Source organism: Triticum aestivum, chromosome 2B (assembly GCF_018294505.1).
Source record: "Triticum aestivum cultivar Chinese Spring chromosome 2B, IWGSC CS RefSeq v2.1, whole genome shotgun sequence".
NCBI lineage: Eukaryota > Viridiplantae > Streptophyta > Magnoliopsida > Poales > Poaceae > Triticum > Triticum aestivum.
Window position 1 is genome coordinate 549,130,603 of NC_057798.1, and position 26,905 is coordinate 549,157,507.

At 43.3% G+C, this 26,905-nt stretch overlaps 1 protein-coding gene across 2 annotated transcripts; it reads right to left on the minus strand.

Annotated features, from left to right (window-relative positions):
- Positions 1-11,475: 11,475 nt before the first annotated feature.
- On the minus strand, positions 11,476-15,553 carry LOC123045964 (UDP-rhamnose/UDP-galactose transporter 6). 2 transcript variants are annotated; one of them, XM_044469223.1, is made up of 6 exons: positions 15,332-15,553; positions 14,503-14,708; positions 13,575-13,759; positions 13,292-13,492; positions 12,501-12,662; positions 11,476-12,049 (listed from the first exon to the last, which is right to left on the minus strand). In XM_044469223.1, the coding sequence occupies exons 2-6, from the start codon at positions 14,630-14,632 to the stop codon at positions 11,738-11,740; spliced, it is 990 nt and encodes a 329-aa protein (XP_044325158.1). In that variant the 5' UTR covers positions 14,633-14,708; positions 15,332-15,553; the 3' UTR covers positions 11,476-11,737. The 2 variants fall into 2 exon arrangements, with proteins under 2 accessions (XP_044325158.1, XP_044325159.1); XM_044469224.1 differs by having other exon boundaries at positions 15,111-15,527.
- Between the last annotated feature and the right edge of the window lie 11,352 nt (positions 15,554-26,905).

The window sequence follows — 26,905 nt, forward strand, 5'->3', positions numbered from 1 at the left end:
TCAATCCTCAAACAATTTCATGGTTAGGATATGATTAATATGTGGGTTTCGGGAAGTAGATGATGAGGTAGAACCTATTACCTGTTTATTTTTTTCAAACACTTGGGAGTTGTTTCTACGTTGCTTATATTGCTATGCTATGCTTGTAGACGTGGTTTGGATCGAGTGATTCATGACAGATGTGAGTGTTGTTACTTAATGGTTAACTAAAGGTGGCTACTTTAATATACATCTGGGTGGATTGCTTGAAGGCACCCTGGAGTACCCAATGGTTGTCAGGGCACCTGGAGAATCTAGTGTTGTCCTAGGATATCCCAGAGTACCCGTGTGATCATCCTACGGTCCGCCACCCAGGCTCAAAGGGATCATAAGATTATTCATGCTAGAAACTTCCATGTGCAGCCACAAGCTATTATGGGCTCTAGTATAGTTGAGTAAGTTGCAAGACCTCTTTCAGTGGTGGGCTAGCAGATGTAGAGGAAAGTAAGTGTAATTGTCCACCTAGAGTAAAGAGTTATTGTTTCAAAAAGACCGTGTCTCGAATCTCCGACCATGGATGTATTCGAGTCTTGTGGGGAAAAGTGCGCAAACCTCTGCAGAGTGTATAAACTAATCACGGTTAGCCGTGTCCCCAGTTATGGACGTTTTGAGTATCTAGTTCTTGGATTATCATATTGATATCATCATCCTTATTATTAATTTGATTGGGTTTAATAATGATGTTTAATTGGGATTGAGTTGGAGGACCCTTCTCAATGTTTAACAACCACCATGATAGTTAAATAAAGTTTATTCCTTTGTTGTAGGGAAAAATTGGCTTTATGCAAAACTGTAACCATAGAGCTTTCCACCAGCCATATATGCATGTAGTGATAGCATTATTGTTGTTCATTACTCTCTTGTGTTACATTGCCAGCATATTCCATGTGCTGACCCGTTTCGGGCTGCAACGTTCATGTTGCAGACTTTTCAGACGACAAGTAAGGTGCCATAGGTCGTTGTCTTTCACTCAGTGATGTTGTTGGAGTTGATGGACTCACTTTATCTTCCAAGCCTTCCGCTGTTATCGATTTTAGATGGCCTGAAGCCATATTTTTGTAATAAGCTCTCTTTTGAGACATTCGATGTAATAAGTGTGTGATTGCTACTCTGTTATAAATCCACGAGTATTGTGCGTGTCAGCATTACCGATCCAGGGATGACACTGATGCACAGAGATCAGACTGTTTGAGGTCTGGTCACTACAGTTGCCATCGAGGATAAAAATATGGGGTTTATATCATATTGCATGAGTTTATCCCTTTACATCATGTCATATTTCTTAATGTGTTACTCTGTTCTTCATGAACTTAATACTCTAGATGCAGGCAGGAGTCGGTCGACGTGTGGAGTAATAGTAGTAGATGCAGAATCGTTTCGATCTACTTGTCACGGACGTGATGCCTATATACATGATCATGCCTTGATAATCTCATAACTATGCACTTTTCTATCAATTGCTCGACAGTAATTTGTTCACCCACTGTAATACTTATGCTATCTTGAGAGAAGCCACTAGTGAAACCTATGGCCCCCGGGTCTATCTTTATCATATAAGTTTTCAATCTACTTTTACTTGCATATATTACTTTCCAATCTATATCATAACAATACCAAAAATATTTATCTTATCATATTATTTTTATCAGATCTCACTTTCGCAAGTTACCATGAAGGGATTGACAACCCCTTTATTGCGCTGGTTGCGAGGTTCTTGTTTGTTTGTGTAGGTGCGTGGGACTTTTGAGGAGCCTCCTACTGAATTGATACCTTGGTTCTCAAAAACTGAGGGAAATACTTACGCTACTTTGCTGCATCACCCTTTCCTCTTCAAGGAAAACCAATGCAGTGCTCAAGAGGTAGCAGTCCCAACCCAGTCATACCACACCTTCAACCAAACACATCCTAAGACAGTGTCACAGTTTATACCTAGTATCTAAATATGTTGCCATCTCATCAACGGTGCCATCAGAAAATTATTTGGCACCGCTTCAGCAGTTTGTGGAGCCAACTTGTCCACACATCCGAGCAGCCAAGCAGTAAAATACTAAATCTTTATGGCACGAAGGAACTGGACGTCGGAGCAACTAGGTGCTCCGTAGTTTGGGTCCCTGATTTTTTTTTGCTACATCGGCTCCCAGTGCAGGGCACCGGTGCGAGATGTAGCAACAGTTGTCTTTACACCAGTTTTGGCATACATAGTGGACGACCTTAGTGCTATTAGTTCTATGTTACTAAATTTGTGCATGTACACCCTATTAGTATCAATTTGATATCATCCAAACAATGTCTCTATGTTGTTGCAGTTATACTTACCTTCCTCTTAAAATGTTTAATTCTTTATTTATAGTAAATGAGTAAGAACTTGTAGCGTTGTTGTAGTTAATTATAGCTTCTGATGTTTCAGAATTTGGTTGTTGTCTTAGTAGCAAATAATTCATTTGCACATTGATCTTTTTGAGAAGATATGTTATAATTAACCAGCTTTTTCAGTTTTTCAAAATAAGTATTGGTGATTTTCTATGTTGCTATAAACCCATTTTCCCTACAATTGTTACTGATGTAGTTTTAAATATTATAGGATGAACGGAAGTGTTTTACTTGGAGTGGGTTGATCAAGAGTGGCCATAGTCTTTGAAGATGTGCCTAGCAAAGCTCTGGAGCATGTATGAGGAAGAGAACAGAGGTAGGCTTAGAGAAAGTGTTGTCAACGCTGAAGAATATTTGAAGATGCAGGATAAAAGAGGAAGGTGGAGAATGAGCTCGGATTTTTTAAATCAAACTTTGCTAAGATGGTGTTGGCGAAGGAGGTGGCACTTTCCCAGCTGGCCAGTGCAAAACAGGTTCTTACTGAACTGAAAGCAGAGGCGGATAAGGAGAGCCTGGATGATCTCGATTAGGGAAATGAATATATTGTTCTTATGAAGTTGAACTATCTATACGTTGTACTATGCTATTTTCCGGTAGCTATCGTACCGTGATGTTAAAATATCTCTATGTGGATGATACGAAATTGGCAAACAGATGTTCGATATGAAATGTGAATTTGCATAATACTGGAATTATTAATTGTAAACTAATAAACCTGCTAAATGGATCATGGAACTTTGCAAATGGTTCTAGAAGTAAAAGCGCTTGTGATGGATAGCCCAATGCCACACCGTTTTCTTCATAAAATCGTGTGTGATGTAGTTGATAAAAGCAAACGATTAATCAACGCGGAGCATTTGTGATAGTTACACCTATCACACACGAGCCTATACATAAACCTGTGTGGGATGTACATACAAACGAAAACGTTTTCTCTGGATTGACTGTGTGGGATGTACATATGAACGGAAATGTTTTCCTTGGATTGACTATGTGGGAAGTACATACAAATGGAAACGTTTTCCCTGGATTAACTGTGTGGGATGTACATAAGAATGGAAACGTAACCCTTGGATTGACTATGTGTGATATACATACGGACGGAAACGTTTTTCTGGGATTCACCGTGTGGGATGTACATACGAACGGAAACAATTGGGTTTCGATGCCTCGTCCGATCGCACACGAGCTCATTTTGCCCTAGCCTATGTGCTAGGAGGGCCTATTCCCGATGGTTTCTGGGTCGTGTGGGAAGGACCCCCCTATTTCCCACACTCACTTGGCGACGGTTCCAAGTGTCGTCGCTAAAAGGGGTTAAAAACCGTTTGTATAGCACCGACGTGTACCAATGCTAGTACAGCAACACGTCATGAACCGATCTCGCTCTGTGTGGGGACTGTACGATTTTCGACGCACGCGCCACATCAATGTTGTGAAATGGTATTCAAACATGCATGCATGCATCACCTCCATACATATGCATGTGGTGGTTGTCTTCGAACAGTACACTCCCTCGCATGGTTATCGGTGATAAGCCTATATATTTGTGGGCCCGCGTGGACATCCATGATCACCTTGACCGATAGCAAGATAGGTTACTGAAAGATCGTGGATGTCGCCTAGAGGGGGGGTGAATAGGCGCTTTTAAAATAATTACAGTTTAGGCTTGAACTAATGCGGAATTAACCTAACGGTTAATTTGTCAAGCACAAAACCTACAACAACTAGGCTCACCTATGTGCACCACCAACTTATGCTAAGCAAGATAAACTACTAAGAGATAGCAAGATATATGACAAGAAACAATATGGCTATCAGAAAGTAAAGTGCATAAGTAAAGGGCTCGGGTAAGAGATAACCGAGGCACGCGGAGACGATGATGTATCCCGAAGTTCACACCCTTGCGGATGCTAATCTTCATTTGGAGTGGTGTGGAGGCACAATGCTCCCCAAGAAGCCACTAGGGCCACCGTAATCTCCTCACGCCCTCGCACAATGCAAGATGCCGTGATTCCACTAAGGGACCCTTGAGGGCGTTCACCGAACCCGTACAAATGGCAACCCTTGGGGGCGGTCACCGAACCCGTACACTTTGGCAACCCTTGGGGGCGGTCACCGGTACCCCTCAAATTGCTCGGGGTGATCTCCACAACCTAATCGGAGCGTCCGACGCTTGCCCGAAGCTTTACACCACAATGATTGAGCTCCAAGCAACACCAACCGTCTAGGGCGCCAAGGCACCCAAGAGGAACAAGCTCTAGGGTGTCCAAACACCCAAGAGTAACAAGCTCAAGGGTACCAAGCACCCAAGAGTAATAAGCTTCTCAACTTGTAACTTCCACGTATCACATGGAGAACTCAAACCGATGCACCAAATGCAATGGCAAGGGCACACGGAGTGCCCAAGTCCTTCTCTCCCAAATCCCACCAAAGCAACTAATGCTAGGGAGGAAATGAGAGGAAGGAAGAAAGAAGAACACGAAGAACTCCAAGATCTAGATCCAAGGGGTTCCCCTCACTTAGAGGAGAAAGTGATTGGTGGAAACATGGATCTATATCTCCTCTCTCTTTTCCCTCAAGAACTAGCAAGAATCATTGGAGGGATTGAGAGTTAGCAAGCTCGAAGAAGGTCAACAATGGGGGAAGAACACGAGCTTAAGAGATAAGGTTGCATGGGGAAGAAGACCCACTTTTATAGGAGCTCCCAAATCCAACCGTTATGTGCTCAGTCCGCGCATGAGCGGTACTACCGCCCGGGTGGTAGAACACAAAGAGCGGAGCAAAACAGAGGGCGAGGCAGAGCCGTATGAGCGGCACTACCGCTGGAGCCAGCGGTACTACCATTGGTCGCAGCGGTACTGTCGCTTGGCCTAGCGGTACTAGGGGCGATGGTAGCCGCGGTACTACCGCACACGAGCGGTACTACCGCTCCTACTGCTGCTACTACTGCCGCTGAACCCGACATGAGAAAACCATGTCTCGAGTCGAGGCGGTACCAGGGCGGAACCGGAGCCGTACTACCGCTTATGGCCATGGGCGGTACTACCGCTGTGGGACAGCGGTACTACAGCTTGTGGCGATACGTGGTATTGCCACTCCGGTCCAGCGGTACTACCGTCGGCGCCAACCTAATTCCAATTCCACGAAAGCAAGTACACTCCAAGGAAAACTAGAACTGCCATAACTTCTGCAAATGAGCTCCGAATTGAGCAAACTCAAGCTTGTTGGATACAAGACAACGAGTAGCATCAAAACAGCGTCTGGTTATAGTAAGAAGAGGCAGGGGAGGTATGCCTAACAAAAAGAGGAGAGAAACCTCCAACAGAGAAGAACCGGCAGAATCTCCAACATCGAAAACATCATAGAAGATGCATGTGAACTCCGTTTTTGATGAACTCGAGCTTGTCATCTAGATGACCATAAGCTCCAAAAATCACAAAGAGGACCAAACAAGAACCAAGAAAGATGATGCAAGGATGCAATGGTTTGAGCTCTCTACAAATGATACGATCAAGTTACTCATCGAGAGCCCCCCTTGATAGAACGGCCATCGAACCTAAAACCCGGTCTCCCAACTACCATCATGAGACCGGTAAAATGGAAAACCTATCAAGGGCAAACCTTTGCCTTGCACATGGTCCACTTGAGCTAGATGATGACGATCTTGACTCCCTCAAGTTAGACCACCTTTCTTGATTGTGTTGGCTCGATGAAGACTAGTTGATTGCTCCCCCATACTCCACTATGGGTAAGCCACTCTTCCCCACATCTTCACAAGTCCATTGTCACCACAATGGACGGCAAGCTTCAAGCATTTTATCTCTTCGTGATGCTTCACTTGAACTTGCACACCACGACCTAACCCCACAAAGAACTCTCACGAAGATCATGGGTTAGTACACAAAGCGTAATTGACAATGCTTACCATACCATGGGATCGCTTGATCCCTCTCGGTACATATTCTACGCTTTGTGTGTTGATCAACTTGATTCACTCTTTGACTTAGTCTTGACCAACCTCTCACATGACCAATCTTTAGGTAATTCCTTGAATGGCACCTTGGTCATCACAAACTCTCCTTGAAACCAACAAATGGACTCCAAGAAAAGCCTATGGACAAATCCTTCAAATAAAACCCAAGGCAACCATTAGTCCATAGAGATTGTCATCAATTACCCAAAACCAAACATGGGGGCACCGCATGTTCTTTCAGTTACCATAGCGGATTCTTCCTTTGGTTCATGTTATTGTAGTATAGGTCATGGTGAGATTCAGACCTAATTAAGTTTGAGCGCATACTATGCACGCATGCATGCATGAATCCCCGTCATCGGCTTGAAGTGTGGTGTGACATACATATGCATCGTCAACCTAACCCTCACTCAGTGTGGGGATTTCTTGTTCGAAAGCACGGTGCCACATCAAAGTTGTTCCATTGTGTATTCAAAACACACCTCTCCATACATATGTTTGGGCCACACGCATGCAGTGGTTGTCTTCTGGGACTAGCTACTTGTGTGATTATTGGTGAGCTAGCCCATGTCCGGGGTCGCATGGATGACCATCACTTTAACCAACAACAAGAGAGAGGTTGTATGACCAAGGTGGATTATTCTTGGTCCGTTTTATGATCCATCTTGGTGAGATGCCTCTCTGGACCGCCGACTGAAAGTGGGTGTGGGGGGCTGCTGCTTCGCACTTTGCTAGGTGAACCTCGGTTGCGGGGCATGCATTCATAGCTTAGGATTCCCTTCATGCCGACACGAGAGGGGCAAGCAATACCATGCACTTTGCGAGATAGGTGCCACATCAAAGTTGCATTTGGTATTTGAATATCAAACCACCCTTTTCATACATAAATTTGGTCCACTTGCAAGTGTGTTCGTGTTCTGACCCTCTACCGCGTCATTTTTCGCCAAATTTATGAACATTAGACAAGTCGGATGACGCAACAGACACGGTTCACTCACACTAACTGTTTGCCACGCCGGTGCCCCTATCACGCACATCTGCACAGTACATTGGGATCCATGAGGCTTCCCCTCTCAAAAATATCTACCCGCCTGCAACTTTTTTCTGTTTGATAACACACAGTTATTATGTGTTAACTGTGTGTGATGTTTCTTGTTCCCAATCCAGCCCGCATCCCTCGAAAATATCTGCCCGCCTCAAGGGTTTTTCTGTTTCATAACACACGGTTGTTATCTCCAGACAGTGTGCGATGCACCATCATCCAAATTTTCAATAGCCCCGACATTTCACTCCCGCGTAGTAAAATTTTCAGTAGCCGCGGCATTTCCTCAAACACACCCCCACCACCCCCTCTCACACCCACACACACCAAAACCTTCTCGGGGGCGCGCGCGCACACACACACACACACACACAAATCACTCAAAACCCTAGCAAGGTCCCCGCCACCGCCGCCGCAAGGCCTCCATTGTCAACATCTGACTGTTTGCCTGTGCAGCTTACCCACCGATCTCCATACCCGGGTCGCCCTGAGTTTCTTAGATGACGCCTGCCAAATGCCCCCTTTCCCACAGATCCCCATCCCCATCCCCCACTCCAGAGCATCGCAACCTAAGCCCGGCTATGCTTCCCGTGGAGCTTGCGGAGCGACTGGCCCAAAAGAGGTGTATCGCGGTCTCTTCGCCCGACATCGCCGAGGAAGCTGACGACCATTACTGGCCGCAGGCACTCAATCAATGGGCTAGAGTATGCGAGTATGTCGCGGATGCCGGCTATGACATCGAGGTCGTCTACAGCGACGACCTGAGGCGAGCTATGTCACAGGTTAAGTGGATCACCCCTAACCCCTCGGGTTCAACCTCCGTCGATCTCATCCATGGCCCCGTCGCTGATCTCCTTTGGCTCGCTGTCAAGAATTTGCCATCCTACATCGCCATCGAGCCCCTTTTGTCATTTCTAAAGGACACATTTTGCGACGCTGGCTTGGGATCCACAGCTTCCAAGTCAGACCTCATCGACAGCGACCACAATGAGGGCACCCTCTCCGGCTCTTCCAAGGGGAAAGAGCCCATCTACTCTTCCAAGGGGAAAGAGCCCGTTTGCGACATCAGGGAGAGCACCCTACGATATTGCTCTTCCAAGGGGAAGGAGCCCATCTGCGACAACATGGAGCGCATCCAGGGTCCGTGTTCTTCCCATGGGAACGAGCCCATCTGTGACAAGTGAGGAAACCCATGATTTGTTTTGTCGTGCCTCTTCACATGGGGGAACCCATGATTTGTTTTGTTGAGTCCCTTTTGTAGTGTAGTGAGAATATGTCCAGTTTTAATTGTTATATTTGGTTGTTTGCAATATGCCTTGTTTATTTCAGTTGTTCACAATGTGATGCTCTATATGTGCAATTATTTAATGTGCAGTATATTTCAGCAATCCAGTTTTAAACATACAGATAGGAATGCATATATTTGCTTGTTGTTAAGCCTGTTATAGCTAGCATATGTCTCTTTTAAAGTTTTTTGATTGTTCGGTTGTTTGTAGTTAGCATATGTTCAGTTTCAAATGCTATCTTTGGTTGTTCGTACTATGCCTTGTTTATTCCAGTTATTCACAACGTGATGTTCTATATGTGCAAGTATGAACTGTGTAGTTCAATTTCATCAATACCAGTTTTAACAGTACCATTATGAATGACTACATTTAGTTGCCGCATCTTGTAGTTAACACGCATTTCCATTTTTATTTAACAATAACCAGTATACTTAGACTGGCACAATACTAGTTTGAATGACTATGTTTGCTTGTTGTTAAATGTTAGGCCTGTTGCATTTAACACACCTTTTCACTTGTTTTGCTTTAGTAGCGTGCTTAAACCTGCACACTGAAGCTATCTTTTGGAGATTATTTTGCCTGCCATGGATAATTTTGGTTGATGTTTAGCCTGTTGTGCTTAACATGCCTCTCAATGTACCTACACAGGACAATTTTGGAAACCATTTTTGTTTTCCATCGAGGTTAGTTTCATTCCATGGCTTATATATACTCACTGTTTAGGATATCGGTAGCTGGTACCGTATAGGTTGGGGGCTGATAAGGGACTAATCGGTGAATCGGACTTTTAGCTGAATATACCTATAACCCATTTATCGTTAGGTTAACTAGGGCCATATGTAATATATCTGAGGCTACATAGCAACATGCACTATACTTAATGTCTAAATATGCAATCGAAGGCTACATAGCAACAAGGAAGAGTATTACCTTAATGTCCTGATGATGTCTAGATATACGTAGAAGAGCAGCAAGAGCAACAACAACAACAACAACAACAACAACACAACCCTGTTTGGATACTCAACTTAGTTAGAGGTTAGAGTTAGTTTCTAGCTCATGACTAACCCTGAACTAACTCCATCCAAAGAGGTGTTTGGATGACAGGGTTAGATTGACAATAAATGCACTAGGAGAACTAGCTCCAATTAGCACCTATTGGGTTGGATAGTTCTTTTGGGTGGGTTAGATGCAACTAGCTCAAACTAGCCCTCATGTTTGGATATACTTTAGGGTATTTGAGCCCGAACTAGCTCAAACTAACTCTAACTTATGGATACAACAACAGTTAATCAGTCGATAATTTGTAAGAATGCAATAAACTCCTTCCGGGCCATGATATAAGATGTTAATTCATCTAATATGTGAGTATATTGGATGTTATAAGATATTATAAAAGAGTGTTATACTACTTCATTGTGCAATTGTTGTTTAGCTTCTAATATTAACTTGGTGCTTTTAGATACATATGTCATTGGTAAAGATCCGCATTTCGACCCTTTCTGTGTATGGGGCAATGAGACATCGATGAACCAGCATCAAGTGAGGAAGCTGATAAAGATTGTTAGTAAAATGGGTCAAAATATGGCAATTAAACTATTTGTTTACACTTTATCCAAGACAACAGCGAACTGCAGGATGGTAAGTAAGAACTCTGCAACCTTCTTTTTACTGCCCATAATAAGTTGTGTTAGATGACAATGTCTGATTCTTTTTTCCTTTGCAGTGGTTCCCAAATCAGTTTACTCAAGATTACCTATCAAACTACATGATTGGTGGGCATGCAAATGTTAAAGTATTTCTACCAGAACACAATGATTATCTACTCCCTCCTTTCCGGTTTATAGGGCTTATCTCAAAATTTTAGTTTTTTCATTTTATAAGGCTCAATTTGGTTGTTTCCCATCACATGTTCAGATTCCAAGGTGCATTAAATCATTGCATGCAAGTATTGAGAGAAAATTGATCAATGCATGTACTTTATGCATGCATGCATTGCAATTAATGCATTGATAAATAAATTTTTTTGAGAAAAACAAGAGCATTAATTAGGTGCTTTTGCAAACTACAAAAAGTATTCCACCACTCACCATCTACCTTGGTTGGTGAGATTTTTGAATTGAGCCTTATAAACCGGAAAGGAGGGAGTAGATGTTTTCACGAAGACCGTGAAGGATGGGCGGTCGGCCATCACAAGGGATTGGACTAGAGTCGTGCGTGCCTTCTGCATGGAGGACACAATATGGGCATTCCGCTTCACCTTGTTCAGCAACTAGAATGTATTTCGTCTCTTTCTTTACCGTCTTTAGTAGTATCTCCGCTACGATGAATTGTGTGTGCATTTTGAACTTGATCTCTCTAAACAGGTGGATATGAATGGGCTGAGGTTGAAGGAGCTGGAACCAATGGCCTGCGATGAATTAGTATTTATTTAACCAAGTGTTAGATGTTTTATAAATGTAAGTCGCAATGCAACTAATTTTTAGCCCAAGTTCTTAAAATCAAGTCGAATTGAATCAAATGTGTTGAGAAGTTTGGATTATTGGGGAAGAAGCTTTGTAGTCAATGACAAGCAGGACCTACATGTAAGAAAAATAATATGAAAACCACCTTTTGGCGAATCCATGTTTGCGTGTTTCCTCTCCATCTGCGATATGGAGGCTGCCCATATGACTGACATCTGCTAGAGTTACTCCAATGACTACTGGCTGACAAGTAATGTGTAAATGTGTATAGTAAGATTGTCAAAGAACGACAGTGATGACTTTCAAAAAAGAAGGAACGACGGTGATGAAATTACGAAGTCTTGAAACTGAAAACGTCTGCCCACGTTACCTATGTAGGAGTATTTCCTGCGAAAGTGTAAACTCTCTCTTTCTTCTCTGGCCTACATTTCTAACATCCCTGTAGAAACATTCCTCCAAGGAACCGTGTACAATGAGGAAAATTCTCATGATCATTTTACTTTTGATATATAAGACAGGGTCCATATAAATAGCTGACGATAGGAACTTCGAGGCTTCCATCTCATACTTTATCGTCCAGCTCCGACTGTGGCGACTTCTGGGCCTTCTCACTCGCCACACCCTGCCGCTCCTTGCCTCCGGGTTTCGAAGACGCGCTGCTGTACCATATCATCCCAACAATGGCGAGGATCATACCAAACGCCACGTGGAAATTCAGGCCTTCTTTCCCGAACAACAGAAATCCCAGGGTTAGCACGAGAATTGTCTTCATGTGTCCGATCACTTGAAACGTGACGGCGGTGAATCTCCCAATGCATATGAATTGGCTGAGATTGGTCCCGACTGAAATAACGCATGACAGCACAATGAAGAACTGAAAGGCGATGGGGAAATGGAGTCAGTCAACAGCAGAAACTGGTTATGTCAGCAAGCAAGCAATAAGTAGGAGAACTGATACAAAACAAAGAATGCCAGTCATTCATCTCTTTGAAGGCTCAACGTATAATATTCTATATACCGAGGAATGGGTAAATTATATTTATTTTTATAGTATATTACTAGCTAACTTTGCAGACAACTGGATCCTTCCATCACTATGCAACCTTATCATGCAACCAACTACCTGTGTTTTGAGTGACTGGTTATTACAGATAATGATTCAGAATTAATCCAGTTTTAAAAGCAAATGAAACAACAATTGAGTTGCAGTAATCTTTGTATTATATATGATGTATTTACCAATCACTGCAATGTCATAAAATAATGTACTATGGAATGTTGGCAAGCATCATGATGTGATATATATTCTTCATTTGGTTACATACCGTCACTGTGCTGGTGTAGTGAAAAGTGTCGATTCTATTCCTGGTCAGCCAGAAGTCCACGAATGGGCCTAATATCAACAGTGAAGCTGCTTGAGCTGGTGCAGTGTGACCCAAGAGTTTGAGTGAGTTGAGCGAGTACTTCCGTTGAAGGTAATTGACATACTGCAAAATGAAGGATCCGGACAATAATAAATACAAGAAAAGAAAGAGTTGTTAAAAATGCACACACAAAACGGGAGTCTAGGACAAAACTTCTGTGGGCACAAATAAATATGTATAAATGAAGTAGAACCTTTTACTACTTACTAGCATGTTTTTGAGATATTAATTGGGCAGAGGTTTCTGTATATGTGTAAGTCTCACTTAAGATATAGGGAGTCAAAGAAAATGCTACAAAAGAGATATCAGAGAACCTCAGCTAGTGAAATAAAATAATAAATATGCACAATAACCTAGGACTTCAATGCAAGCCTTCCATTGGATCTCATGCAGACCCAGTCTAATATCTTGTATTTATTATAACCAGGAATAGCAGCTAAGGCATCAGTCAATGCAGTCGATATTTTTACTGTCCAACAAACTTAATGAACAAACAATGCAGTTTAAGATGAGAAATACATGATAGCCTGGAACTCTACAAAGACTGAATTCTGAAGGGAGAAATAAAACATGTAGTATGGCAGGAACCAGGAATAAGATATCAATATGATATAAATTGATGCCCATTAACATAAGTACCATATAATATGCAGCAGCGAACAAAATGAATTCACTGACATTCTTGTACTTACATGCTGTTGTAAAGCAGTGCCGCAAACTGCTATTACGGCAGCTACCAATCCTTGCGCATTTACACTAACATCAGAAACTGTACACACTCCCACACCTACAAGGACAACCACTATACTAAGCTTTGTATCCCTCGAGTAACGGAAATTTTCGAACAGGACCTCCATAATGCATAGAAGTGGAATAATAGATAGCTTCGCAATCTGAACACAAAAATGATGAAAAAGCAGTTTAGTATATAAACTACATCGATGAATTGAAAATAGCAGGAGTTGTATATTGTACCTGATAAAAGCCAACAGAGTTCCACATCAAGCTAACATTCATTCCAACAATTGATAGGTTTGCAAAAAATACAAACTTTACTAGCTCCGATAGAGGTAAATGAGATGGCTGAACGTATCCTAACCATTTCATTACCAATGTCATCAAAGTGGTAGTTGCAAAATGCATCCCAGTCAATGTTGTGGCTGTACAAACAAGCACAATAATAACACAACATTAGTGGCACAAAAGATGGTCAACGAAAGAATACACATACTCCATTTATGGGCTTAAGGTCATCAGCCTCTAAATAAGTAGTTCTAATAAAATTCCCGCAAATGTTATACCTGAATACACATCTCAAGCTAAAGGTGCACATATAGATATAGTGGCTTACAAACATTACTTTTAGTGTTCCCATAAAGTCTACCAATCTCATTACTACATCTCCATTGGAAGTCAAGATCATTGTCTTATTTATTGAAAATTCGACGCCTCTCGATTTCTAAAATTGCAAGTTCAACCAGTTTAATGTTCCACGGTAAATGTGATGATATCTTTCATAGAAAGAAATAGAATTACAAGTCCAGCAAAATTTAGATAAGGATATATGTATAGCACCCTAGTTGAACCAATCCAATGTTCGATGGGGTCCAAGCTTGTAAATTTGCAAGTTCAACAGTCCAATGTTCCATGATAAAGGACATAACATATGGCTTCCATTGACATAAATAGAATTACAAGTCCAACAAAATTTAAATAAGGATATATGTGTCCTGTCCTAGTTTGATCAATGTGATACAAGGGAAAGCAACGAAGGAAGAGACAATGTACGGAACACAGTTGGGCAGTTCAGTTTGAGATTACAGCGATACCTGATGTTCTATTTTGCTAAAAACAACAGATGTTCTACAGATAAAAATACCAAAGTGTTGCAGTGTATTCTTACCAAAGCTAAAACCATGTGTAGCCATTAAGGCCTTGTTGACCATGATTATGCCAACCGAAGTTACAACATTGAACATCCATGCCCCAGCATCCAATGCTGCTTTTTTCTCTGCCTTGCTTCCTGGTGCCATGGTTTCTTATCATGTAGGGTCTAATGCTAATTCTAATGTACAAAAAGGCCCGCTTTCAGTGTACAATGTGGTGCACCTAACATAAAAAAAGGCAGTTGTCATAAGTACAGCAGTTAATACCATCACAAATAGGTAGCACCAGACACCACTAGATTTGTAGCCAAGTGTGAAACAAAACTATCTAGAATGCCAATGATGTGCAAAGATGAAATTCCAAAACCAAGCAATCATAATTGGAGATATATATAATAAAGTAACGACATGAACTAGCCGAAATGGCAAACCAAACATGGATATGAACACAAAATTATTTAACGGCACTGAGTTCCTAATACTTGAACGATCGAGTGGGTTTACGGCTAACTAAACCACATCTCCCAAAGTGGCGGGATCTAGATGGTATGCGGACTTTGTGCCGGCACAGGGAAAATTTGTGGAGTTTTTTTTAGGGAATCACTGAATGACTAAAAACTCATACCTCAAAACAGATGTCCACAGCTCAAATTCGACAACGGAGGAATCGAGAACCCTAGAAAACGAAACAGTCGCGGTGGCTCTCACGCGGGGCTAATCCCAGTGTCTCCACAGATCTCAGGAACAAATGAACAGAAAGCAAAGCCCCGTACGACGACATGAGATTGGCGGACGTGGAGTTTAACGGAGGGGAGGAGGGAGAAGAAATTGCCGGGCTGTTCGTACCGACGGCGCGGCGGGAGTCGGGACCGGAGATCGCGGGGGCGGGCGGGCGGCTGGGCTCTTCAGTCTCCGGGGGCACCGGTCGGCGCCGCACCACTGGGGGATGGGGGGAGAGGGAGGAAAGGGAGCAGCCAGAGGCGGACTGGAGTGGTCCAAAGCGTGTGTGCGGATCTGGTTGGCTTGCGCGTCGGCCTGCCTTGATGCGGGTCACATGGGGCCTGAGAAACAAGTAAAGAAAGAAAGGAACGGGGAACGAAACGTGCACCAGGCACTGACGAGCGAGCGTGCTCGGTGGGTTAGCATTTTCTAAGCGCTAATAATTCTGTTGAGAATCCTCGGAATGTTCTTTACGTTATTTTTATCCTTCTCACCTCGATACTCCTCTGCTCTTTTTTCGGAAATTTCCGATCGATTCATCTTCAATCATGGCAGTACAACGAACACCAGAAATAATAAAAATTACATCCAGATCCTAGACCACCTAGCGACGACAGAAGCACTGAAACGAGCCGAAGACGCGTTGTCGTCGTCGTCATCGCCCTTCCCTTGCCGGAGCCGAGCAAAACTTGTTGTAGCAGACAGTCGGGAAGTCGTCGTTCTAAGACCCCTAAGGACTAGGGCACCAGAACAGCAATCACTGACGATAAAGAGTATCGTAGATCGGAAGGATCCAATCTGAAAAAACACAGACGAAGACGAACGATGGCCAGATTCGAGCAGATCCATCCAAGACAAATCCACTGAAGACACATCTCCACACGCCTACCGACGATGCTTGACGCACCACCAAAAATGGGGGCTAGGTGGGAAGAACCTTATTTCATCTTTAGGGAGCCACTGTCGTTTTCGCCTTGCTGAGCGGGATAAAAACCCTAACAAAACTAAAAAAAGAATGTAAAAGCGAAGCCCTCCTGTTGGGGATATAACTATTAGTATGACCCGCCCAGGAGGGGTCGGGTCATACTTGCAAATATTCTTGAAGCGCAAGACCCAGGAGATAGATGGCGGTTTAGTTAAGGGCCCAAGGCCCAGAGGCGACTTAAGGCCCGTAGTGATAAACCGCCATGTATGCGTGACTTGTATTGTAAGGCAAGAATAGTTGAGAGACCGAGCCGGACACTGTTTATGAGCCGGTCGGGACTCCGCAGAGCCGCTGGGCGTCGACCTCTGTATATAAAGGGACGACCGGGCGGCGGTTCAAGGCAAGTAACAACAACTCGAGAGCTAGGTCAAGCGATTTGCTCCCTGGTTATCGAGACATAAGCAATTCCACTCAAAACTGGATCGTAGGCTTTTACCTTCACCGTAAGGGGCCGAACCAGTATAAACCTCGTGTCCTTTGTCCCGATTAACCCCTTTAAGCTTTCTAGTTGCGATGGCTCCACAACTAAGTCCTTTCACTAGGACATCTGCCGTGACAATTCCACGACAGTTGACGCCCACCGTGGGGCCAGCGCACGATGGATTTGAGTGCTTGAAGGGCAGCTTCGAAGGGCTCAAGGGATACGTTGTGGGCCGGATGACCAAGAGTCATCGCGGCAAGCTCTACATCGACGACGCAGACTGGGGCCCCGACGCCGGCTCAATTGAGTACGGGTACCGGGTCCCCTTCGGCGGAATTCACGTCTTCATCGGCAAGATCGGCGAGCCGGGCCCTGAGCCGGACATCTGCACCGACCTCGTCGAGGCGGCTCAGCGTGCGAGACCTGCCCGGGCTCCGCCTGCTGTGAAGCGTGCCTTCGTGGGATGCGTCCATGAAGGGCTCTCTGAAGGATCTGCATCTAGCGGTGAGACGGTCATCTACTCTGATGGCGGGTCATCCACAGGTGAGACGGATTCGTTGTATCAACTGCAAGATGGCGGGTTTGGGGGCTGTTCCGATGGCAGCAGTATTCCGGATTGCTTCGAGCCGCCGAGCAGGGTTGGGATCTTCATGGCCGGCACACAACCTATCCAAGACTCCACGACTGCGGCAGCCATGACCTCCGGATCAGCAGCAGCCGGGCAGGAGGCCCTGTGCGCTCGCCAGCTCAAGTGTTGATGGATCTCACAGATAAGCTGACCACTCTGTTAACTGTCGTGGTTAACCCGGTGGATCAAGCTCGACATGATGCGGAAGTGGCACAATTAAAATTGGATATGGTGCAGGCTAAGGAAGACCTAGCAGCGGAGGATGTCAGGATAACCACAGAGCGGGCGGCTTTGGATGTTCAGGCTCAGTGGATTCAGGCACAGACCTTCCAGCTCACGCAGGATCAGAACGCGTCTAATGAGGTCATGAGAAGAAGATATCAGAAGACTCAGTCTCGACTCCCTCTGGTTTATGTTCCTCGAAACCTCTTTCACACACCTGGTGCTGGGCCCAGTAACCCGCCGTGGCTCTCCCCGCGTACTGAGGCAGATCGGGTTGCAACACCCGGAGTTGGGGCGCCAGTCCAGCCACAGGTGACGGGGACTCCCCGCATGAACACGGCTCCACCTCAGTATGTACCAACACCTCTGGGTCACTATTCTAACCCGTTGGAGAACATGATAGCGGCGGCGGCACGGCTGGCGGCTCTCCCAATTGATGGTGACTCTCCGGCGGCGGTTGAAACCCGCCGGGTCAGAGAACTTCTTCAGACGGCCTTAACACAGCAGGAGGCGTACTCATACAATCGGGACATGATCCATTCGACCCCTCGTCCGAGCCGAAGCCCGAGTTATAGCAGGCACATGGATTCAACGGTCGTTTCAAGCAACGTTCGGCGCCATAACCAGCCAGGTGGGCATGACCCTGCGCGCCATGGGGCCTTTAACTTGGAAGATTAAGACAGAATACGTCAAGAGGCTGAACGGGCGGTTGAGCAAGCGGCTGAGCAGGCGGCTCAACTGACGACTTACCAGCCGTATCTGGTTTATCCAACGACTTCTATCGAGGCAGGAGTGGCCACCAGGACCGGAGGTGTCTCCTGTCTAGTACCGGCCCTACGTAACGAGCGCTTGCCCAAGGATTTTAAGGGACCTAGGAAGGTGCCGAGCTACACGGCCGACTTACAGCCCGAGGCATGGATTGAAAGCTATGAGATGGCTATGGAGTTATTGGAGGTCAGTGATATCGCGAGCCAAGTACTTTACCATGATGTTGGATGGGACTGCCCGCACTTGGTTGAAAGGCCTGTCACCTAATTCAATCAGTTCCTGGGCAGAGTTAAAAGCTCGGTTCATCCAGAATTTCAAGGATACGTGCAAGCAGCCCATGTCAATTGTGGATTTGACGAATTGCAAGCAAGAGGAGGGTGAGTCAACAACCCATTGGGTCCGTCGGGTTAAAGCCATAATACATTTGTCTGATAAGATGGATGTCGGCTCTGCAGTCTTAATGTTGGAGAAAAATTGCCGTTTTTTACCTCTAAAACAAAAGTTAGGGCGGCTCAAGCGCGATTGTAATGATATGGGCACGCTGATGGCGGCTCTGGTCAAGTACGCCGACTCTGATAGTACCAAGGATCCCGAGTCTGATGATGACAAGGCAGGGAAGGGAAAGAAGAACGGCAACGGCAAGGGCCCTCAGCATAACCCGACAAATCAAGGAGGTAATAAACGTAAGGCTGACGGTAGTTTGGATTTTGTGGCTAAAACTAGTGCGCAGGGTAACAACCAACGACGTAAGGGGAGGCCACCTCCTCGGTCTGGCGGGTCAGGCCCCAGACTTGTGCAGTTATTGAACGAGCCCTGTCCAAGGCACGACACTCAGCAGAAGCCGGCTACCCATCTATGAAAGGACTGTACGATCATGAAGGTCTTCAAAAATTCCAACATGTTCATGATAACCCACAAGTATAGGGGATCACAACAGCTTTCGAGGGTCAAGTATTCAACCCAAATTTATTGATTCGATACAAGGGGAGCCAAAGAATATTCTTGAGTATTAGCAGTTGAGTTGTCAATTCAACCACACCTGGATAACTTAGTATCTGCAGCAAAGTGTTTAGTAGCAAAAGTGGTATGATAATAATGGTAGTGGTAGCAAAAGTAAAGATAAATGTTTTTGGGTTTTTGTAGTAGTTGTAACAGTAGCAACGGAAAAGAAAATAAGCGAAGAACAATATGTGAAAAAGCTCGTAGGCAATGAATCAGTGATGGATAATTATGCCGGATGCGATTCCTCATGTAATAGTTATAACATAGGGTGACATAGAACTAGCTCCAATTCATCAATGTAATGTAGGCATGTATTCCATAAATAGTCATGCGTGCTTATGGAAAAGAACTTGCATGACATCTTTTGTCCTACCCTCCCGTTGAAGCGGGGTCCTTACGGAAACTAAGGGATATTAAGGCCTCCTTTTAATAGAGAACCGGAACAAAGCATTAGCACATAGTGAATACATGAACTCCTCAAACTACGGTCATCACCGAGAAGTATCCCGATTATTGTCACTTCGGGGTTGTCGGATCATAACACATAATAGGTGACTATAGACTTGCAAGATAGGATCAAGAACACACATATATTCATGAAAACATAATAGGTTCAGATCTGAAATCATGGCACTCGGGCCCTAGTGACAAGCATTAAGCATAGCAAAGTCATAGCAACATCAATCTCAGAACATAGTGGATACTAGGGATCAAACCCTAACAAAACTAACTTGATTACATGGTAAATCTCATCCAACCCATCACCATCCATCAAGCCTACGATGGAATTACTCACGCACGGTGGTGAGCATCATGAAATTGGTGATGGAGGATGGCTAATGATGACGACGGCGATGAATCCCCCTCTTCGGAGCCTCGAACGGACTCCGGATCAGCCCTTCCGAGAGAGATTAGGGCTTGGCGGCGGCTCCGTGTCATAAAACGCGATGAAACTTTCTCTCTGATTTTTTCTCCCGAACGTGAATATATGGAGTTGGAGTTGAGGTCGGAGGAGGTCCAGGGGGCCCACAAGATAGGAGGCCGCGCCCTAGGGGGGGCGCCCCCCTGTCTCGTGGACAGGCTGTGGGGCCCCTGGCATTAATTCTTTCGCCAAAAATTCTTATTAATTCCAAAAAGTGCCTCCGTGGATTTCTAGGACATTCCAAGAACTTTTCTTTTCTACACATAAAACAACATCATGATAGTTCTGCTGAAAACAGCGTCAGTCCGGGTTAGTTTCATTCAAATCATGCAAGTTAGAGTCCAAAACAAGGGCAAAAGTGTTTGGAAAAGTAGATACGTTAGAGACATATGAACTCCCCCAAGCTTAAACATTTGCTTGTCCTCAAGCAATTCAGTTGATAGACTGAAAGTGATAAAGAAAAACTTTTACAAACTTTGTTTGCTCTTGTTGTTATAACATGAAAAGCCAACATTCAAGTTTCAGCAAATATTATGAACTAACCATACTCACAATAACACGTAGGTCTAACAATTACTCATATCAATAGCATAATCAGCTAACGAGCCATAATAATAAAACTCGGATGACAACGCTTTCTCAAAATAATCATAACATGATATAACAAAATGGTATCTCGCTAGCCCTTTCTGAGACCACAAAACATAAATGTAGAGCACCTTTAAAGATCAAGGACTGACTAAACATTGTAATTCATGGTAAAAGAAATCCAGTCAAGTCATACCCAATATAAACCAATAATAATGAATGCAAATGACAGTGTGCTCTCCAGCGGGTGCTTTTTAATAAGAAGGATGATGACTCAACATAAAAAGTAAATAGATAGGCCCTTCGTAGAGGGAAGTATGGATTTGTAGAGGTGCCAGAGCTCGATTTTAAAATAGAGATTGAATAACATTTTGAGCGGCATACTTTTGCTATCAACGCAACAAGTATGAGATGGTTGTATCTTCCATACTACATGCATTATAGGCAGTTCCCAAACAGAATGGTAAAGATTTATACTCCCCCAACCACCAACAAGCATCAATCCATGGCTTGCTCAAAACAACGAGTGCCTCCAACATACAACAACCCTGGGGGAGTTCTGTTTAATTATTTTGATTTGCTTTGATCATTTTGGATCATGGGACTCGGCATCCCGGTTACCGACCCTTTCTCGTGAATGAGGAGCGGAGTCCACTCCTCGTGAGAATAACCCACCTAGCATGGAAGATATAGGCAGCCCTAGTTGTAACATGAGCTGCTCGAGCATACAAAACAGAATTTCATTTGAAGGTTTAGAGTTTGGCACATACAAATTTACTTAGAACGGCAGGTAGATACCGCATATAGGTAGGTATAGTGGACTCATATGGAACAACTTTGGGGTTTAAGGAGTTTGGATGCACAAGCATTATTCCCGCTTAGTACAGGTGAAGGCTATCAAAAGACTGGAAAGCGACCAACTGAGAGAGCGACAACAGTCGTAAACATGCATTAGAATTAATTCACACCGAGTACAAGCATGAGTAGGATATAATCCACCATGAACATAACTATCGTGAAGGCTGTGTTGATTTGATTCAACTACATGCGTGAACATGTGCCAAGTCGAGTCACTTAATACATTCAAAGGAGGATACCATCCCATCATACCACATCATAATCATTCTAATAGCATGTTGGCACGCAAGGTAAACCATTATAACTCATAGCTAATCAAGCATGTCACAGGCAACTATAATCTCTAAATGTCATTGCAAATATGTTTACTTCATAATAGCTGACTCAGGAACGATGAACTCATCATATTTACAAAAACAAGAGAGGTTGAGTTCATACCAGCTTTTCTCATCCCAATAAGTCCATCATATATCGTCATTATTGCCTTTCACTTGCACGACCGAACGATGTGTATAATAATAAGAGTGCACGTGCATTGGACTAAGCTGGAATCTGCAAGCATTCAACTCAAGAGAGAAGACAAGTAATATGAGCTCTAAGTTAAATAGACAATCATGCATATAGGAGCCACTAAGCATTTTCAATATGGTCTTCTCGACCCCCAAATGAAAGAAAAGAAAAGAAAACTATTTACACGGGAAAGCTCCCAACAAGTAAGAAGAAGAACTAGAAATCTTTTTGGGTTTTTCATTTTAATTCTACTACAAGCATGGAAATTAAACTAACTATTTTTTTGGGTTTTCTTAAGGTTTATCAAACACACAAGAAGAAAACTAGAAAAAGAAATTTAAACTAGCATGGATAATACAATGAAAGAGTATGATCACCAACGACTAGCGTGTGAACATGAATGTAAAGTCGGTGAGAAATACGTACTCCCCCAAGCTTAGGCTTTTGGCCTAAGTTGGTCCAGTACCAAGGACCGCCTGGCTGATATCCATAAGTGAAACTGGGGTTGTATTGAGATGCAGAGGCAACAACCTCCTGAGCAGCAACGTGTTGGCGGGCTGCTTCCATTCCCCTCTCATATTCAGTTTCTTCTTCCCTGGTGACAACATATCTTCCTTTTGCCTGATAATCAAAAAGGTAGGAAGCAGGAAGAGTAACAGGGACGACGTTGCATCTGTCATATATTAGTCGATAATGGAGGAACTGTTCATTCCTCTCAAGAAAATTATGATCAAACATAGATTCTTTATCCAAATAAACAGGAGGTACAATCATATCCCCCTCTCGTGGAGCTATATTAAGAAAATTGGCCACACGGGTTGCATAAATTCCTCCAAAGAAATTACCCCTTCTACTATTTTTCTGCAACCTATGTGCAACTATTGCCCCCAAGTTATAACTTTTGTAACCTGACACATCACTCTTAAGGACACAAAGATCAGGGACACACATGTGACATGCCTCGTCCTTGCCGTTAATGAATCTACCAATAAAGAGAGCAAAATAATGTATAGCAGGAAAATGAATGCTCCCTATGGTAGCTTGTGTTATGTCCCTAGATTCTCCCACAGTAATACTAGCAAGAAAATCTCTAAGTTCAGATTTGCGAGGATCATTAATATTACCCCACTACGGGAGTTTGCAAGCAGTCGTGAAATCCTCTAAATCCATGGTATAAGATGTATCATAAATATCAAACATGACACTAGGAGAATTACGCGCAGAAATATATTCGAACCTCCGCAGAAAGGAATCAGTCAATTGATAATATTAAGGACACTTATCTTGTAAGAAGTCCTCCAGCTCGGCATTACACACATACGCGTCAAATTCCTCCTTGAAGCCTGCTTCGACCATAAAATCATCGGATGGCCACTCACAAGCCCGTACATTTGCGTCCCTCCGCAATCTGACATCTTGCTCACGTATAGCAATCCTTGGCCCTTTCTTTGCCGAGGAACCTCCTTGGTAAATTCTTCTAAGCATATTTCTTTTTCTGAAAATTTCTGAAATTTTAGTAACTTCAAAATAAAAGTGAATAAAACTAAACAAGAATGATAGCAACTACTCCTACAAGTGCCTAGAGCCTATATCATGCATTGGAATTGCTTGGGACCTCAAAATTTTAACATGCAAGCTCAAGAACATGGTCACCAATGCAGCAAAAATTTGCAATGAATAAAGCACTAGAATAAAAACTAATTGGACCAATGGAGGAGTCACATACCAAGCAACAATCTTCCAAAGTAGTTTTGTGAATGGAGCTTTGAGCTAAGAGATCGAAAATCGCAGCAAAACGAGCAAGAACTCGTGCTTGAGCTGGATGGGGATTTTTTTGGGTAGAAGATGAAGTTTGTGGGTGCTGGCATAAGTGGAGGGGAGCCACCAGGGGCCCACGAGACAGGGGGCGCACCCTATAGGGGGGGGGCGCCCTCCTCTCTTGTGGCATGGTGCTTGCCCCTCCTGTAGTGTTTTCAGTGCCTAAAATCCTCAAATATTCCAGAAAAAGTCATACTAAATTTGCAGGGCATTTGGAGCACTTTTATTTTTGGACTATTTTTTAATGCACGGATAATTCAAAAAACAGACAGGTAATACTATTTTTGCTTTATTTATTCTAAATAACAAAAAGTAAAAAGAGGGTACAGAAGGTTGTGCCTTCTAGTTTCATCCATCTCGTGATCATCAAAATGAACCCACTAACAAGGTTGATCAAGTCTTGTTAACAAACTCATTCCGAATAACACGGAACCGGAGAAATTTCGAATAACACTAAGTTACCTCAACGGGGATATGAAAATCCCCAACAATAAGAATATCATACTTTTTCTTGACAGTAGGGAGAGGAAATTCAAAACCTCCAAAAATGATAGTTGGAACTTTTTCAATAGAATTGATGCTATGAACTTGAGATTGTTTCCTCGGAAAGTGTACCGTATGCTCATTACCATTAACATGAAAAGTGACATTGCCTTTGTTGCAATCAATAACAGCCCCTGCAGTATTAAGAAAAGGTCTACCAAGGACAATAGACATACTATCGTCCTCGGGAATATCAAGAATAACAAAGTCCGTTAAGATAGTGACATTTGCAACCACAACAGGCACATCCTCACAAACACCGACAGGTATAGCAGTTGATTTATCAGCCATTTGTAAAGATATTTCAGTAGGTGTCAACTTATTCAATTCAAGTCTACGATATAAAGAGAGAGGCATAACACTAACACCGGCTCCAAGATCACATAAAGCAGTTCTAACATAATTTCTTTTAATGGAGCATGGTATAGTTGGCACACCCGGATCTCCAAGTTTCTTTGGTATTCCACCCTTAAAAGTGTAATTAGCAAGCATGGTGGAAATTTCAGCTTCCGGTATCTTTCTTTTATTTGTAATGATATCCTTCATATACTTAGCATAAGGATTTATTTCAACATATCAGTTAAGCGCATACGTAAGAAAATAGGTCTAATCATTTCAGCAAAGCGCTCAAAATCCTCATCATCCTTTGACTTGGATGGTTTAGGAGGAAAGGGCATGGGTTTTTGAACCCATGGTTCTCTTTCTTTACCGTGCTTCCTAGCAACAAAATCACTCTTATCATAACATTGATTCTTTGATTGTGGGTTATCAAGATCAACAACAGGTTCAATCTCTACATCATTGTCTTTGCTAGGTTGAGCATCAACATGAACATTATCATTAACATTATCACTAGGTTCATGTTCATCACCTGATTGTGTTTCAGCATCAGAAATAGAAATATCATTGGGATTCTCAGGTGAGTCTACGACAGGTTCACTAGAAGCATGCAAAGTTCTATCGTCTTTCTTTTTCTTCTTTTTAGAAGACCTAGGTGCCTCTAAATTATTTCTCTGAGAATCTTGCTCGATTCTCTTAGGGTGGCCTTCAGGATACAAAGGTTCCTGAGTCATTCTACCAGTTCTAGTAGCCACTCTAACAGCAAAGTCATTTTTATTATTTAATTCATCAAGCAGATCATTTTGAGCTTTGAGTACTTGCTCAGCTTGAGTAGCAACCATAGAAGCATATTTGCTAACACGGTGAAGTTCATCTTTAACTCTAGCCAGATTATCGCCTACACGTCCTATCTCGAAAGCATTATTCTTTAACTCTCTACCAACATAAGCATTAAAACTTTCTTGTCTAGCCATAAAGTCATCAAATTCATCTAAGCATGGGCTATGAAATTTAGTAGAGGGTATTTCAACTTTATCATATCTATAGAGAGAATTTACCTTTACTACCTGTGTCGGGTTATCAAGACAATGTGGTTCTTCAGGCGGTAAATTAAGACCATGTATTTCTTCAATAGGTGGTAAATTCTTAACATCTTCAGCTTTAATACCTTTTTCTTTCATTGACTTCTTTGCCTCTTGCATATCTTCAGGACTAAGGAATAAAACACCTCTCTTACTCGGAGTGGGTTTAGGATTAGGATCAGGAGTTGGCTCAATTGGTTCAGGAATTGCTTCAGGAACTGGCTCGGGAAGAGTCCAATTATTTTCATTAGTCAACATATTATTCAATAGTATTTCAGCTTCGTCGACTGTTCTTTCCCTGAAAACACAACCAACACAACTATCCAAGTAGTCCTTGGAAGCATCGGTTAGTCCATTATAAAAGATATCAAGTATTTCATTTTTCTTAAGAGGATGATCAGGCAAAGCATTAAGTAACTGGAGAAGCCTCCCCCAAGCTTGTGGGAGACTCTCTTCTTTAATTTGCACAAAATTATATATTTTCCGCAAGGCAGCTTGTTTCTTATGAGCAGGAAAATTTTTAGCAGAGAAGTAATAAATCATATCCTGGGGACTACGCACATGTAAAGCCCCCGATTCAATCGTACACTAATCATGCACGCAAACGTGTACAATCAAAATCAGGGACTCACGGGAAGATATCACAACACAACTCTAAAACATAAATAAGTCATACAAGCATCATAATACAAGCCAGGGGCCTCGAGGGCTCGAATACAAGTACTCGATCATAGACGAGTCAGCAGAAGCAACAATATCTGAGTACAGACATAAGTTAAACAAGGTGCCATAAGATGGCTAGCACAAACTGGGATACAGATCGAAAGAGGCGCAGGCCTCCTGCCTGGGATCCTCCTAACTACTCCTGGTCGTCGTCAGCAGCCTGCACGTAGTAGTAGGCACCTCCGTTGTAGTAGGAGTCGTCGTCGATGGTGACGTCTGGCTCCTGGGCTCCGACATCTGGTTGCGACAACCAGGTAGAAGGGAAAGGGGAAAAGGGGGAGAAAAGCAACC